Source organism: Neophocaena asiaeorientalis, unplaced genomic scaffold (assembly GCF_003031525.2).
Source record: "Neophocaena asiaeorientalis asiaeorientalis breed wild unplaced genomic scaffold, Neophocaena_asiaeorientalis_V1.1 scaffold171, whole genome shotgun sequence".
Taxonomy (NCBI): domain Eukaryota; kingdom Metazoa; phylum Chordata; class Mammalia; order Artiodactyla; family Phocoenidae; genus Neophocaena; species Neophocaena asiaeorientalis.
In genome coordinates this window covers 2384183-2400672 of record NW_020174013.1, presented here as the reverse complement: position 1 = coordinate 2400672, position 16490 = coordinate 2384183, and the positions used below count along the sequence as shown (strand labels likewise).

At 40.7% G+C, this 16490-nt stretch overlaps 1 protein-coding gene and 1 pseudogene across 1 annotated transcript in view; one reads left to right on the top strand and one right to left on the bottom strand.

Annotated features, from left to right (window-relative positions):
* Positions 1–6590, top strand: part of ATL2 (atlastin GTPase 2) — a 63396-nt gene extending 56806 nt beyond the window's left edge. Inside the window, 5 exon segments of the mRNA XM_024753538.1 lie at positions 433–489; positions 1420–1491; positions 2173–2352; positions 2355–2627; positions 4769–6590. Coding sequence (XP_024609306.1) covers positions 433–489; positions 1420–1491; positions 2173–2352; positions 2355–2627; positions 4769–4888 — 702 coding nt within the window. The 3' untranslated portion in view covers positions 4889–6590.
* Positions 6591–10738: 4148 nt separating this feature from the next.
* Positions 10739–16490, bottom strand: part of LOC112405164 (DNA polymerase subunit gamma-1 pseudogene) — a 16527-nt pseudogene continuing 10775 nt past the window's right edge.

The following is a 16490-nucleotide window of genomic DNA, read 5'->3' as shown; positions in this document are numbered from 1 at the left end:
TCTTAAACCACAAATTCAGTAATTTTTTTCCCCTTGAACTGAAGTATATTTTAAGCTGGTCAAAGTAGAATACTGAGTTAAAATATTTTCTTACATATTTATTTGAAATGTTGGCATTAGGGGAGAATTATGGATTTCTTTTCATAAAGTAGATGACATTTTATATATAACTTTTAAATATGAGACATAATTTTTATGCCAAGTTGGAGTTATATTTAGAGACATTTCTCTAGGATATTATTTAGCAACATACACACTTAATAATGTTGAGAATAGGGTTAACTCTGTTGGAATGAGAGTATATGATTTTTAAAGCCTAGACTTTCCTTATAATAGTGTGAATCATTTTTCTATTTAATGATTTTTCTTTCTTTGAGGATGTGGAGCCAACTTGCATAACCTATGAATATAATGAGTCTTCTGTATTTTTAGGCTTACATTAAAATTTATCAAGGAGAGGAACTTCCACATCCAAAGTCCATGCTTCAGGTAGTGTGTGTGTTGTACATACATTTATTTACGAAGGAGAAAAAAAAATCTTTGCTTTAGAGATAAATGCTGGAAATGGGGTAGTGTTTCTTTCCATGCAAATACATTTTAGATACTTAAGGCATGGGTCCTGAAGTTTTAATGAGTTTTTGTAACTACAGGTTGCACACCTTGCACACCAGAAATGAGGGTCCTCGGTGCCTTCTCTTCAGTTGCTCAAAAAGTGTAGGAGAATTTCTGCTTCAGAAGATAGCTTCATATGGGCCTTGCCAAACCAAGAGCCTTGCTTCTGCTTTCTGAGTCTTTGACAACGAATGTTGTTTGAAATAAGGCTTATTTTCTCTTGATATTAATGATTCACCCAGTCTGGTTCTAGTGAATATAGATTTTGTTTTTATTTTTTTTAAAAAGGTGTTCTTTAGGGACAATGTTATTTTAACCTAATTCATTTTTTTTTAAATTTGCTACTTTGGGCAGTTTCTCAGTTTTATAGTAGATTAAACTGTTTTTTTCATAAAACCCATACAATAAGCAGTTTTGTGGATTTAAAAATGTATCTTGTGTGTAATACTGATTATGAGAGAGAGGACCATATGAGTAATTCTTGATTCTTTGCACCTGGGGACTTGACACATTTTAGGGTTGTATATGTTTAATTTTCTATAATTTCCTGGGCATATGTGGTATTTTCTACAAACCCACTTTAACAAACCTAAGCAAAACAAGATTAAGCAGGTAGTCCTATTAGAAGCAATTATTATGTCCTTTATACTGGTGTTTCCTTCAATTAGAAAGGGTAACTGGAAGTTGATAATATTTTCTCTGATTCATTTTCAGACTTGGTCATTGTACATAATTTATTGTCTTAATCAGAATTTATAGTTATCAGGTATTTCACATAAAATTGGCACATTTTATTTTATTTCTTAGGCAACAGCTGAAGCTAATAATCTTGCTGCAGTTGCAGGAGCAAGAGAGATCTATTGCAAAAGTATGGAGCAGGTTTGTAACTAAAATTTAAATTTGACACTAGAGTAAGATAGAAGATTTTTATATTTAAAATAATTGAACCAATTTGTGCTCCTTTTACATTGTCATGTTACATCATTCCCAAATTTCCCTTTATCATCTCTGCTGGAAATAAACTAAGAATATAATTCCCATGGTTAGAGTGCAGGATATGGGTAGTAACTTATTACATAGACCACACTGAAATCTTTTCTGACACATGATTCAGAGTGCTGTTATTAGTAGCTTCTGATGCAAGCAACATCAGCTTAAGGGCAATAGCAGCTTCTTTGCTAAGCTTGCTAACTCAAACATTAAAGTACCTTTTTTATGTTATCTTTTACCCACTTTCTTGCCAGCAATCTTTTGTACTCTTTTGGTGTATTGCTGGGTCAGGTGAAGTCAGGTACAGATTGCAGTGTAATTCTTTTTGTCTTTATTGGTATATAATTAATACCATATAATTAATTTTGGAAAGTTTATTTTGCTTGAGTCAGTTAAACATATAAGAAATAAGTAGGTTATGATAATGTGTGAAGTATTACGAACAGATGTAAAACTAAACCATGTAGGTGGTTTGACTTTTTGAGATTAAAAATTATGATCAGGGAATTTCTTTCAAGTGTGAATTATTTCCAGCATGTAATCTGTCCTAATGTAACCCTGCCTGTACAGGTATGTGGTGGGGACAAGCCTTACATTGCACCTTCAGATCTGGAGCGAAGACACCTGGATCTCAAGGAAATGGCGATTAAACAGTTTCGTTCAGTAAAAAAAATGGGTGGAGATGAATTCTGCCGTCGTTATCAGGACCAGCTTGAGGCTGAAATAGAAGAAACCTAGGCAAATTTTATAAAGAAACCCATGCAACTTTTATAAAGCACAATGATGGCAAAAATATCTTCTATGCTGCTCGTACCCCTGCCACACTATTTGCAGTCATGTTTGCTATGTATATAATCTCAGGACTGACTGGCTTCGTTGGCCTAAACTCTATAGCCGTCTTGTGTAACCTTGTCATGGGGTTAGCACTGACGTCTCTTTGTACTTGGGCATATGTTAAATACTCTGGGGAGTTCAGAGAAATTGGAACAATGATTGATCAGATTGCTGAAACACTATGGGAACAGGTTGGTATCTGTCTTTTGGCTTTTCAGTGACTAATCTTATCCCTGTGACTCCCCACCCCTCCTTCCAGTCCCCCATTCCCCACCCCCAGTATTTGCACACCTACTTTTCCTTTATCTGGAGAATGGTAAAAGGATATTTTCCTTTTTGTTTAGATGCATAATTTGAATATAAAGTATGAACTGTTTTTTCTCCCCTTTAAAGTTGTAATTATAGTGTGCTTTGGTTGGCTTACATCTGTAATATCCTTTGGATAGATTCTTAGTCATAGGCCTGATTATACCAGACAAGTGGGCAGGGCCAGAGTCTTTAAGGATTTTTTTTTAAGAAAAGAAAATATAATTAGTGCAAGAGTTATGAAGGTCAGGAAAGAAGTTTGGAAGTGTAATTCTTTTGCTTTAGGAAAGCAAAAGAAGTTTCTTACTAATATTGGCAAGAACCAAGGCATGCTTATATTCCAGGAAAAATATTGTGTCTTCATTGCCTTCCATGAAGTTAGTAGTGATTTACTGATGTACTACAAGGAACAATCTTATAGGGAATTCTTACATCAAAGAAACTTTGTTTGACCTCTATACTGTGGAAATACTAATGAACAAAGCAAAGCACCACAAACAGAGAACCAGCTTTTCTTAATCATAATCCGTTATCTCAACCAGAATTCAAATCATGATTTTTTACCTCAAACCAGAATTCAAAGTTGGGCCTGACAAGTATCTACTAAGGAAAGCCTTGTTGTATGTATATCAGCCAACTGTTGTCTGGAATTGCCTGTGTTCAGAAAATTTCATTTAAGGATGTTGTCATTAAAATGATCATCGTGAAATACTTGAGCACCATGTCAAGGACCAGAGTGAAAACTGCAGTTATTACCGGTGGACAGTTATAAAAGGTGTTTTCAGATACCATTTCTGGGCTGATGAAGTATTGGGCTTACTTGAAGATCTAAGATATGCAGGTCCATGTTGGTCTGGCTTTAAATTCAAAGACTGAAGTTGATTGGATGTTGACTTTTCTATTAATAATGTCATTATTATTTTATACAGTGACCCACTATATTAATTTGGATTTTATATTTCTTCTTTATAGAAATGCTCTATTTATTCAGATCTGATTTGGAAGCTTGTGTCTGGATATTTGTAAAATTTAAATTTTTATATCAAAAATAATCTCATTCTTTATATTCCTTTGATATCTTCTGACCGAAGATGGATTAAAAGCTATCACAACCTCAAAAAAAAAAGCTATCACAATGTCATTTAAAATATTACCTACTTTAAAAATGTTGGACCATTACTAATTTTGTGCAACATGAATTTCGATAGTTGTACATTGTCTTCTTTTGAAAACCACTCATCTCCCACGCAGCATTGATTTTAGGAGTTTAGAAGTGCCATTATTACAAAACAAGTAAATGGAAGAATCTAAAGTGTGTAAAATTATTTTCAGTATAGTTGAGGTAAGATGATCACTAGTCAGAAGATCTGTGCTGTGTCAACACTTGTCTAAATTTTTTTGCATTTCTCTTTTCTTTTGCTTCAGAGGAGTCCCAGGAAGGTGAGAAACCTACAAAGTCTCAAATTCTTGTAGTCTTAAGTTCTTTAACTTCAAGGCACTCTGAGTCATTCTCCTAACGAATCACTCCATGTTTTAGGTGTTTTCCAAACTGTTTGAAGTTACTAGACGTCGAATGGTTCATCGTGCTCTTTCATCAGCACAGCGACAGAGACTGTCATCCAACAATAACAAGAAGAAAAATTAGACAGTATTTTTAACTTTTTTCTCTATCCGAAGTGTTCACACTTACACATGTAGGACAATAAGCAGGACCGTCTGGGCCGGTCTGCATAAATGCTGTATACATACCAGATTTGATGCTGCATATAGGGTATGGAATTGCACATCCATCTCATAGGAATTGTAAATGGTTTGAATAGGAGGAAAGTAATTTTTGTTGCATTATAAAATGTCTAACTGCATTATTTGTAGCATCATAACTTTTTTTGGGAGAAGCACCTTTTTATTTCCCACATTCCTGGCTATCTTCTTCATTGCTTTGAATTGAATTTTTATATCTATTTTTATATGTAACTCTTTTTTTACCTCATGTTTTTATTTGTTTTGCACATTTCTCATACCACAGGTATTGAAGCCCCTGGGTGATAATTTGATGGAGGAAAACATAAGGCAGTCTGTAACAAACTCTATCAAAGCAGGCCTGACTGACCAGGTGTCTCATCATGCCAGATTAAAGACAGACTGACAGTTCATCTCCTCATGGACTCCACTCTTTCTTTTTTTCATGCTTGCTGTACAATGAGAACTCAAATAAAAATAAACCAAAGTTTACAATCAACTGTAGAAGTAGTTTAGCTAACTGGCTTCACAGATGGCTGCCACAGAGTGTGAAATTGTTTGTTGGTTTTAAGCATTCTGTTCATGGTTCCTAAGGCATGAAGACTGCCTGAGGAGCATTAGTTTTCATGCACACTTGTACCATGTTTAATTCTTTTTTTCCCCCTTTTACATAATCTAATGTTAGTGAAATTTGTCTTATGTAAAGGATATTTCAGGGAAATATTTTAAGAAATCTATTTAGAGTCTCTTTAACACAGTGTCCCATTGAAATTTTAATTTTTAGAGAAGTTTTGAATCACTGTATCAAGAATCAGATTGGAATGACAATGAAGCCTTTATTGAGCCACGACATTAAAAGTATATATTGCTTTACTGCCTTCAATACCAGTATTACATAAATGCATGTATCAGAAACTTCACAGAAATTACATGACAACTCTTGTAGCTAAGAAAGTGATTCTGAGGTGTACATTTGTCTTGCCTTTTTAAATTTATAAACCTGCCCTAAAAGGAGATGCATATCTGGGAAACTGAACTGTCTTTATGCAGTTTAGCCTTCATGTACATAAAATATGCCGTTAATTTATTGGGGGAGAAATTCCATCCAAAAATGTTGCCTACAGCTATGAGTTAAAGAGTGTCTATACAGTGTGTAGCTTTTATTTTCTAAAATCACAGGTAGGGCATGTATATGAATTATAAATATATAAATACGATTTTGTATTAAAAGTTTTGTAGTTTATGACAAAATCTGGTTCTGTGGTAGGCTAATGAGTACAGACCCTGTGAAGGAATGTTTGTGGCTCATGTCAGTGTGTGAGTGCATAGACAATTTGAAGTTTTTGTTATATTTGTGATATTTATCTTCTTGAGCACTGCAGTCTCACCACCCTCCCCCCACCCCCTCCCCCCAGGGGAATTCAATGGGAATGTTTATCGTGACTTTGTCCTCTGTTGCATTTTAAAGTTCCTTCCTGTAATTTATTTTCAGTACATAATTAAAAATTTGTATATATAAAATGGAACTTGTGATTTTTTTTTTTTAAGGAATTCTTCAAATATGTATTCCATTACATAAACCTATTTGTTTATACTGAAAAGAGCATGAGTGGGAAACACCCAAGTGAGAGCTGTAAGGTATCGTACCTCATACCTCGAATCTAAGCTTGTAAAAAGTTATTTTTCTGTGTCTGTCTCTGTTAGGGAAAACTTGTTGTGATTAGCCTAGGGGATTTATTAATTTTGTTTCTCTCTTTTTTGTGGTGTACGTAAGGCTAACATTCTGTAATACTTTTGTAGCCTTCTCTATGAACACCTATTAAAGCGTCTAGTTTGGTTTTTAAGTGAAGAGAACTCAGATGTTGAGTTGCATGGCCGAAAGCTCTAAATTTACTTTGGTTGATATATCTGCCTCCTGCTTCAAATCCTGTTTTTATATGGATTGTATTTGTTTCCATCTGTATTAAACTGCTACCAACTCATCTGTTCTTAAACAGAATCCACCTGAAATGTGTCTCTTTTTATTTCTTTTACCACCCTGTTTTATGAATGCCATAGACTGTTTTTATGAATGGAAAAAATAAAAAGTTTGTTGTATAATAGCAATTCTTCTGTAATTAAAGACAGGTTGGTTATTTATTTATTTTTAAGCAAAAGTGCTGTGAAATCTAAACCATTGGATTTCTTAGTATTTCTTGTTGGAAAGAGTGTTTTCCCCAAAGACACAATTCTATAAAGGATTCTAAGAAAGTACTTTGGTTTCAGCTGGAAGACTGAATATTGCTACACAAGAAGCAATAAAAGGGAATAAAGACAAACTCAAAACTGTTTGCTGAAATAAGTTTTGTGTTAGTATATTTTCTGTGGTATAATTTTTTAGTAATTTATATTATAAGGTAGGTTTTTAAAAAAGAAACCCAATAACAAACAGTCTATCTTCCTAATTAAGACATAAATAATTTACTTTTGTGGAAGGGACAGTCATTTGTGACCCTACTATTGAGTATGCCTTGTATGTCTCTCATGAAGATAGCTAGTCATCCTTGCTTCACTGAACATATTCTACTTGTGAAGCTGAAGAGCAGAATTTAATTTTTGAGGGTTTATATTTTCGGTGAACTTTGAGCAGGACTTCCTTTAGTTATTTTACTCCCACAATTGGGCTAGCTACTAGGGACTTGACCTTGCTGTAGGCGTGAGTGCTGCTGGAGTTAGTTACATTGTTTCATTATTGTGGGATTAAAAAAATTTTTTTTGGTCTTAACTTGGTTAAGAACCTATTAAAATATACCATGAAATTTCAGAAAACACTGACGTTGCTGTTACTGGTCCACTGAGGTCAGACGGCCTTACGGAAAGCTTTCTGATGAGCTGCTTCTCTGCTAGTGCGGGTTGCTTGGGTCTGCTGCACACACTTTTAGGTTTCAGCAGCTCCATTCCTGGCTTGAATTTTCCCGTACTTTGACCATAATTGATCTGTGCACCTAAATGTTTTTCCATTTGTGTCCTGGTTGTGGGGTGATGGTGAGAGCCAGCTTGGAGAGCTGGCAGCTGTTCCAGGCAGCCATCTTAATTTGGCCAGAGTTTACTAATCAAATGACTGTCTTACTTGGATTCAGTGTGGAGCCTCTGTCAGAGAGAATCCTTCCACTTGGCTTTTGGGCAAACAAAGCTACATTAGAGCTTTCCCAAGCAGGACAGAGAAATGCCACCTTCTCTACCTAAGTCTTCTATCAGATCCTAGGAATTTTTCTCTCCAGATTTGCAGTTTGCTGGAATTTAGGCTGAAGAATTGATCTACCCTTGACATACTTGAGTGCGATACAGCTCCTATTATGTTCTCTTTAGGTTTGTGACGTTTTCGATTCTTCAGTGCCAAAGCTAGCAGTTGACCAGGTCAAAAGTGCCTAAAGATTGTAAAAAAGCTTAGGAGAAGAGGGGATCATAGCCTTTGCATAGCTCAGTCAAGCGTTTAAATATACATTAGCACTTTTTGTACAACAGTCGTGTGGTAGGAAACCACTTTATCGAAAAAAGTGTCTCGGGTATCTCAGGCTTGCAAACCAGGATTCTGCAACTCCACACCTCCAAGGGTTTTGAGTCAGTGGAAGGTTTCAGACACAGATGAGTAACATTCCTAACTCAAAGCTCTGTCTTAGCTGCATTCTGAAAAGTACTAAATGTGGAGAAAAAAGATTCTGTTAATACTGAAACAAGGTGAAAATTACCCATAATACTACATTAAAAACACAAGTCACATGAGGCAAGAAGTGAAAATCTTCCGGTCCTTTTGATACACCCCAGAGGTAACCGTATATTTGGTGTGTGTGCTGTGGAAATCTTTCCCTGTGCTTATTGACACGTCACTATACTGCATAAAACATACTCAATTTTTATTTTACACAAAAATAGAATTACCCTGTACGTGATATATTTTTTTCATATAACTGACATTCTAGGCCATTAAGTAAGTCATTAATGCTCACATGGTTGCTTTGACCCTTCTGAGGGTAAGAGGGGTTTTGAGGAGAGAGCAGTAGACCTTGGATCTCTGCTAACAGTTTCCTTACTTTTTATGACAATTCCTGCCCTCTCAACAGGATTGGTGAGAGAATCAAATATGAAAAGGAGCAGGTAGCATAGAAAATTTGTACTCTGTTTTGCTTGTCTTAAGTCTCCATCTGCTGGCTCTATTTGGCCAATAGTCTGTCTGATAACTACTTCCTGAAGCTTGTCCATAACGATTTTTTTTTTTTTTTTTTTTTGGTGGGGCATGGGAGTAATTTGGGCTGTTATTTAAATAAGTTATTTTTAAGCTTTCTGACAAATATGTTTATATGGCAAACACAGTCATTGTGGAGGAAAATGGGTCTATAGCTACTGACAGAGCAAGCAAGAAAGGTCATCTAAAATGGCATAGTTTAGATTTCCCAAACACAAAACGTGAAGACTCCGTAAACACTTATGTAATCTAGAACTGGAAGAATACTTGAATTTCAACTCCAGGAAAAGGAGATGGACCTTGGAGTTAAAACGGAACTTTGTTCCCAGCACCACCACTTCCAAGCTTTGTGAACTTGGTTGGGCAAATACTTAGGTAACAGCTGAGCCTCACCTTCTTCATCTATAAAATGGAGATAATACCTACCTCTCAGGGTTGTGAGGAGGATGAGATGAAAACATATCAAAATCCTGGTAGACATTTCTTCTGAATCCCTTTTATGGGGATGATATTTGTGAAACGTGCATCTATCCTTCCAAACCATACGTACTTAATTTTACACCCTTTGCTTCCTGAAGAGAAAAAACATGATGAATCTTGGAGGGTGGTGGTCATTGTTATTTTGTCTATGGAGAAAAGCAGTATCATTAAGTTCTTTTTTCCTCAACTGGATTAAGCACCTTGGAAAGAAGAAACCATACTTCATGCATCTTTTAATCTTTCATATTATCTAGTATTTTTGTATATGGTAAATGCTCAGTATTTTTTTTTTTTTTTAATGAAAGCTTCTTTCTTTATGGCTGTGTTGGGTCTTAGTTTCTGTGCAGGGGCTTTCTCTAGTTGTGGTGAGCGAGGGCCGCTGTTCATCGCGGTGCGTGGGCCTCTCACTATTGTGGCCTCTCCCGTTGCGGAACACAAGCTCCAGATGCGCAGGCTCAGTAGTTGTGGCTCACGGGCCCAGTTGCTCCACGGCACGTGGGATCGTCCCTGACCAGGGCTCGAACCCGTGTCCCCTGCGTTGGCAGGCAGATTCCCAACCACTGCACCACAAGGGAAGCCCTCAGAGTATTTTAACATGGGCTGGACTGTTCAACTTCATCCCCTTCACCCACCTTCTGTATTTAAACATATACCGTCCGCTATACATGAGCGAGGTGGTTACGTGGCAGCTATGGGCCCGAAAGTATCAATGTTTTGCATTATTTCCCCTTGGCCTCAAGATGCGAAGGAACATGATCATTAAGTAAAAAGTATCTGGTATAATAACTTTGGGGTAGAGTGAGGTTAGGTTACCCTTAAGGATTTGGATTATCTTTAGAACTTTAGTATACTGATTTGATCTAATGCAGCTTAAGTATCTGCTCTTAAGTCCTTAACAGAATTGGGTTTATAGACCTGTGCAGTAAGGAGATAAGGGTTTTTATATACATTGAGTATCTCTAGAAATGCTAGCACTGCTTAGAACAGAGGAGAGAGCAGTTCTTCCAGGGAGGATTGAAGGTTTTACAGGAGGCAAAACCCCCAAACTAACACATTTAGCATCTAAACGAAATACCGCCAGTGCTGGTGTAATAATAACCTTGGGGTGGGTATTTTAATCTCCGTTTTGATAGAGGAGTCATCTGAGGCTCACAGAGGTTAGCCACTTTTTTTTTTTTTTTTTTTTTTTGGTGAGAAGATAAAGGATCTTTGTTTTTATTTCCACTGCCTCTGAGCAGGCTTATTCCATTTAGAGCATTACTTCTCTCCCCTTCTAGGGCACTGCATCAGAGCATGAGGGACAGAACAAAGAACCAGCCAAGAAGAAAAGGAATGAAATGCCTGAGTTAATGTGAACTTTGGGGCTTCTGCTTTCTTTTTACCCAACAAGCAACAATGCCCCCTTGTCCTACAGCCTGCACCAACGTTGGCATCTTGGTTCTGAACTCAATTGCACCGTCAATTAGAGGCAATCATTCTTGGCAGGTCCTGCTACTGAAAAATGGCTGGCCTTAGGCAAGCCCTCTTGTAAAAAGCACGGCTGAAAGCCTGAGTTTAGGAGCCGGCACCGCCCCGATGAAACTCCACGGGAGCAAATACAGAGCCTCCAGGCAGAGCTACCATCCAGGCTGGCTTCATTTTTCCAGGGAGCCTTTGGTGAGTTCAATTATCTGGTAAATATCCATTGCTTCCCCCTCGGGAATCCCGTATCTGCTTTCCACCCCAGTTGGGTTGGAAGGGGTTTTACAATCCATGGTCACTTCCTTCCTGAGGCACTGGTCAATATCGGCTGTACTGAAGAAGGCGACTGACTGGGGGCAAGTCATTCAGACCCAGCTTGTAGGCAAACATGCACCTGGTCAAGAGGCTGGCGATCTGCAGGGCGAGGGCAGCACAGTAGCAGTCCTCCTCCCGCACCAGGTAGCGAACCTCATCATGGATGCTGATGCAGAAGCACCCATCGATGGCAAACACCTCAAACAGCCACTTCATGGCCACAAGCATGAGGTGTAAGTAGTCCGCAGCGGAGCTTTGCACCGCTCGATTCACACAGCTGGTCATAAACCCCCCCTGAACAGCAGAGGGCTCCAGGGCTCGGCTGCTGCAGCGGCCCAGCACCGGGGTACTGGTGTGTCAGACATCGCAATGCTTTCCAGCTTATTGAACATTTCTGACTCTGTGTCCCCCATCCAGGCTTATTCAGCAACCTCCTCCCACTTCTTCCATTGTGATTTCCTAGAAGCTTCTCTGGATCTTGCGTAGATCCAGCAGGGAAACCAAGCCGTCCTCCATCCTGTCCGCAGGGAGGTCCAACTCCCTCACCAGCCACTCGCCCTCATCTAACAGCCGATACCTGCGGTGGCCCTTGGTGACTGCATACATCTGTCGGGCCTTCTCAGCTGCCTCCTGCCGCGTGAGCCAGTGGTTGAACTGCATTAGGAGGCGCTCAGCAAAGGGCTGCCCCCCCCATAGATGCAGCCATAGTTGAAGACCTTGGTGTGCTCATGGGTGATGCCCACTGTGGCAGCTCTCTTGCTGTGTAGATTGGTGCCCCTGCTCTTCCTGCCCTGCAGTGTCATCCACCCAAAGGCCGTGCAGCCATGCACGCCAGCAAAGTGGGCGTCTCCAAGCACAGCTGCAATCTACAGCGCCTGTGAGCCCACGTCAGCACCCACGAGGGCGTAGCCGGGTGGGGCCTGCACCATGGCCTTCAACTCACTGCCTACTCGGTCAGTTCGGGCGTTGCTGGCAATGAGCCAGGTGGGCTCTACAGCCCACATGATGGGCTGTAGATGGTGATGGTGCCAGCGGTCACCCCCTGGGGCAGGATGGCCCCATAGCGGCCTTCCTCATCATAGTTTGGGTGCCTGGTCACAGCACGGGTCAGAGCTGACCTGGGCAGCCACACCACCATCTGGGACCTGATACATTTATGGGCATTCCTACAAAAAGAAATCATTTTGTTGATTTCCAAGGCACGGGGCCCACTGGCACCTCCTGGGCCAGCCTGCAGGGTGCCGTCCGCCATCTTGGGCAGGAAGTCTTTGGCAAAGGGGCTGCCAGCATTGCAGCTGTTACCATCCTTGTGAGGCAGCTTGAAGAACCAGCAGCCGGGGATATCCACATCATTGTAGGGTCCGTTGCCATGGTGATAAGCTGGCTGGCTGGCTTTTGGGCCACCAGCAGCAGTCAGAGCTAGGGACTGACCTGGAACTGCCACTCGCAAGTTCTCCATCCTGGCCTCGGCCTCCACTTCTAAGCGGCCCATTTCTCCCACCGTCTGCCACATGGCGCTGCTGTCAGTGAGCAGGAACTCCTCAGCCAGGTCTGCCTCCTGCGGCTCCAGCTGCTGCTTCCCCTGTTCAAGACAGTGCTTCCTGTACAGGGACTCGATGGCTATGTAGGGGCAGGCGCCCCCAGGGTCGGCCACTTTTACCAAAGGGTTCTGGGATTGGAAGCCAGGTCTACCGGCTTTAGAGTCCAAATAGCCAGGAACTGTCCACGCTATTGCACTGCTGTGAAAAATAAACAGTCCTGCACAGGCAGGGGAAGGGAGAGGGAAAGAGGTCAACAGCAAGGAGGACTGCAGCCGTGGGCCAGTTGGGCTCCAGGATGGGAGGCGGTTGTAGGGCAGAGATGGATGGAGTGGTGGGAGAGGAAGTTGTGAGACACCAGTCAGATCGTGAAGTGCCTTACGGACCCTGTAGACAGACTTGGCATGTAGATGTTAAGCATACACGGTGATTCTTAGAAAAATGGAAGTTCAGCAGGTTTTAGTTGTCTAGATAATTTCTCAAAGTGTGGTTTTATGTATTTTTAAATCAATCACCCGGAGTGCTTGTTTTAAATGCACAGTGTTGCCCCGCCCCACACTGTACGATGAACTCAAATCCGTATGTCTAATAGGCCTCTCAGATCATTCTGATGTACATTGGAGCTGAAGGATTTGAGAAGTGTTTCCTAATGGGTCGTAGGGTGATCAATTTCTGCTGATTTTATACTGACTAGGAAAGTTCTGCAGACAGCTGAAATTATGTTCTTATGTTGTTTACCTAAGAGGGAGGTGGAGCCTGTGTTGGAAAGACAGCTATTAACAGTAGATTAAAAGTATATTCTTCCAGGGCTTCCCTGGTGGCGCAGTGGTTAAGAATCTGCCTGCCAATGCAGGGGACACGGGTTCGAGCCCTGGTCCGGGAAGATCCCACATGCTGTGGAGCAACTAAGCCCATGCACCACAACTATGGAGCCTGCGCTCTAGAGCCCACGAGCCACAACTACTGAAGCCCGCGCACCAAGAGCCTGTGCTCCACAACAAGAGAAGCCACCGCAATGAGAAGTCCATGCACCGCAATGAAGAGTAGCCCCCGCTCACCACAACTAGAGAAAGCCCACACGCAGCAACAAAGACCCAACACAGCCAAAAATAAAATAAATGTTTAAAAAAGTATATTCTTCCATATTAAAGTGAATATTGTCTCTCCCAAATTACAGACCCATTTTTAACTTTAGACATTCTTTTAAAACTGCCGCTCTGGACTTCCCTGGTGGCGCAGTGGTTGAGAATCTGCCTGCCGATGCAGGGGACACAGGTTCGAGCCCTGGTCTGGGAGGATCCCACATGCCGCGGAGCAACTGGGCCCGTGAGCCACAATTACTGAGCCTGCGCGTCTGGAGCCCATGCTCTGCAACAAGAGAGGCCGCGACAGTGAGAGGCCCGCGCACCGTGATGAAGAGTGGCCCCAACTTGTCGCAACTAGAGAAAGCCCTCGCACAGAGACAAAGACCCAACACAGCCATAAATAAATAAATAAAATTAAAAACAAAAAAAAAACCCTGCCGCTCTGCTTCCCAAGCTTTTGACTGGTTCTCTCTTAAACACTTTCCTCGAGGAACAAAGTAGTTTTAGGCACAGCTGATCATCACAGTTGTCTTATTTCATTTCATTAGGGAAATGTTTAAGAGTAAGATTTTCATAGTGTTCCTTGCTTCATCCACCTTTGAATGCAAAGAAAAGAACTCCAGGGCTAAATCGTAAATGTCTTTATGAATCAGCAGAGATTACACCTCCTATCGAAGTATAATCTTCAAAAGATCAAACTTGACTGTTATACATATATAATGAGTATTAGTCAAATTTGTTCACCTCCTTAATGAGGAAACTGATAAGATGGCAAAGCTGGTTTGAAGCAGAATCGGAGGAACAGGAATTATGCGGTCTACCAGGAAGGGTGTTTTGAAATGAGTGTGCTGAGTGATCTGAGCCCTCCAAAGTGAAGAGCAAAGTCAAGCATGGAGCTCAGCGAGTCTCAAAGTTTTGTTCTCAGTATCCCTCAATACTCTTAAAAACTGAGGATCCCAATGATCTATCAAAGTCAAGCATGGAGCTCAGCGAGTCTCAAAGTTTTGTTCTCAGTATCCCTCAATACTCTTAAAAACTGAGGATCCCAATGATCTATCAACATTAACCTTATTAGAAACTAAAACACAAATGTTTAAGTATTAGTTATAGTGGACCCTTGAACAAGGTGAGGGTTAGGGTTACTCACCCCTTCCCACAGTCAAGAATCCAGGAATAGCTTTACAGTCCACCATTTGTCTTGGGTTCTACATCTCTGGGTCCAACCAACCATGGATCATGTAGCACAGCAGTTGGTATCTAAGGGAAAATATCCGTTTATAAGTTGACCTGCGCAGTTCAAACCCGTGTGTTCAAGGGTCAACTGTATTTTAAAAATAAAAATGACAAGCCCATTATATGTTAACATTTTTAAATGAAAAATAACTTCAGATATATTTTGAGAAAAAAGGCATTGTTTTACACTTTTGCAAATAGAACACTTAATTGGCTTATCAGAAGACAGCTGAATCCTTATATCAATTTCTGCGTTCATATGTTGCAATATGTTGTTTTTGGTTGAAGTATATGAGGAAAATTTGGCCTCACAGAGTTATGTAGTTGGAAAGGGAGGACCTTACAAAATCCCTAAAGTGTCTTGGGAACCCTCAGCAGTCCTTAGATTACACTTTGAGAACCACTGCCCTGGATTAAGAAATACCCTGGCAGGCATGTTAAACAAAGCACCATTATGACCTTGAAAGGACATGCTATAACTGTCTTTTGGTTATTTCCAAGTTTTGGATGATTTTTCTTAATACTTCAGGGCCTATGTCATGCTCCTGTCACCAGAAACAGACTGGGTCAGACAGACCAAATTCCACTTGTGAACAGTGGGAATTGGGACTATATTGTAAACCCATTTCTTTAAACAATCCCCCTAAATAAAAACATCTTTTTTTCCTTTCATTATAAAATGCAAGAAATTTAGAAGATATAAAAACCAATTATCTTGAATACTTTGAACTTCTTGGAGATAAACACTGATACCTTCTTCCTTTTTTTGTTTTAACTTTTTATTTTATATTGGAGTATCGCCAATTAACAACGTTGTGATAGTTTCAGGTGCACAGCAAAGGGACTCAGCCATACATACACATGTCTCCATTCACCCCCAAACTCCCCTCCCATCCAGGCTGCCACATAACATTGAGAAGAGTTCCCTGTGCTATACAGTAGGTCCTTGTTGGTTATTCATTTTCTTTTTTTGTTTGTTTGTTTGTTTTTGTACGCAGGCCTCTCACTGTTGTGGCCTCTCCCGTTGCAGAGCACAGGCTCCGGACGCGCAGGCCCAGCGGCCATGGCTCACGGGCCCAGCCGCTCCGCGGCATGTGGGATCTTCCAGGACCGGGGCACGAACCCGTGTCCCCTGCATCGGCAGGCGGACTCTCAACCACTGCGCCACCAGGGAAGCCCGGTTATTCATTTTCTAAAAGTTCCCCAGGTGATTCTATTGTGCACTTAGGACTGAGAACCGCTACCTAGTCTAACCCCATTTTCTTTTTCTCTTTTTTTAACATCTTTATTGCAGTATAATTGCTTTACAATGTTGTGTTAGTTTCTGCTGTATAACACAGTGAGTCAGCTATACGTATACATATATCCCCATATCCCCTCCCTCTTGCCTCTCCCTCCCACCCTCCGTATCCCACCCCTCTAGGTGGTCACAAAGCACCAAGCTTATCTCCCTGTGCTATACAGCTGCTACTCTCTCACTTCATCCCAGCTTACTCTTCCCATCCCCGTGTCTTTTCCTCTGTTCATGGGCATTTAGGTTGCTTCCATGTCCTGGCTATTGTAAATACTGCTGCAATGAACTTTGGAGTGCATGTGTCTTTTTTTTTTTTTTTTCTTTTTTCGATACGCGGACCTCTCACTATTGTGGCCTCTCCCGTTGCGGAGCACAGGCTC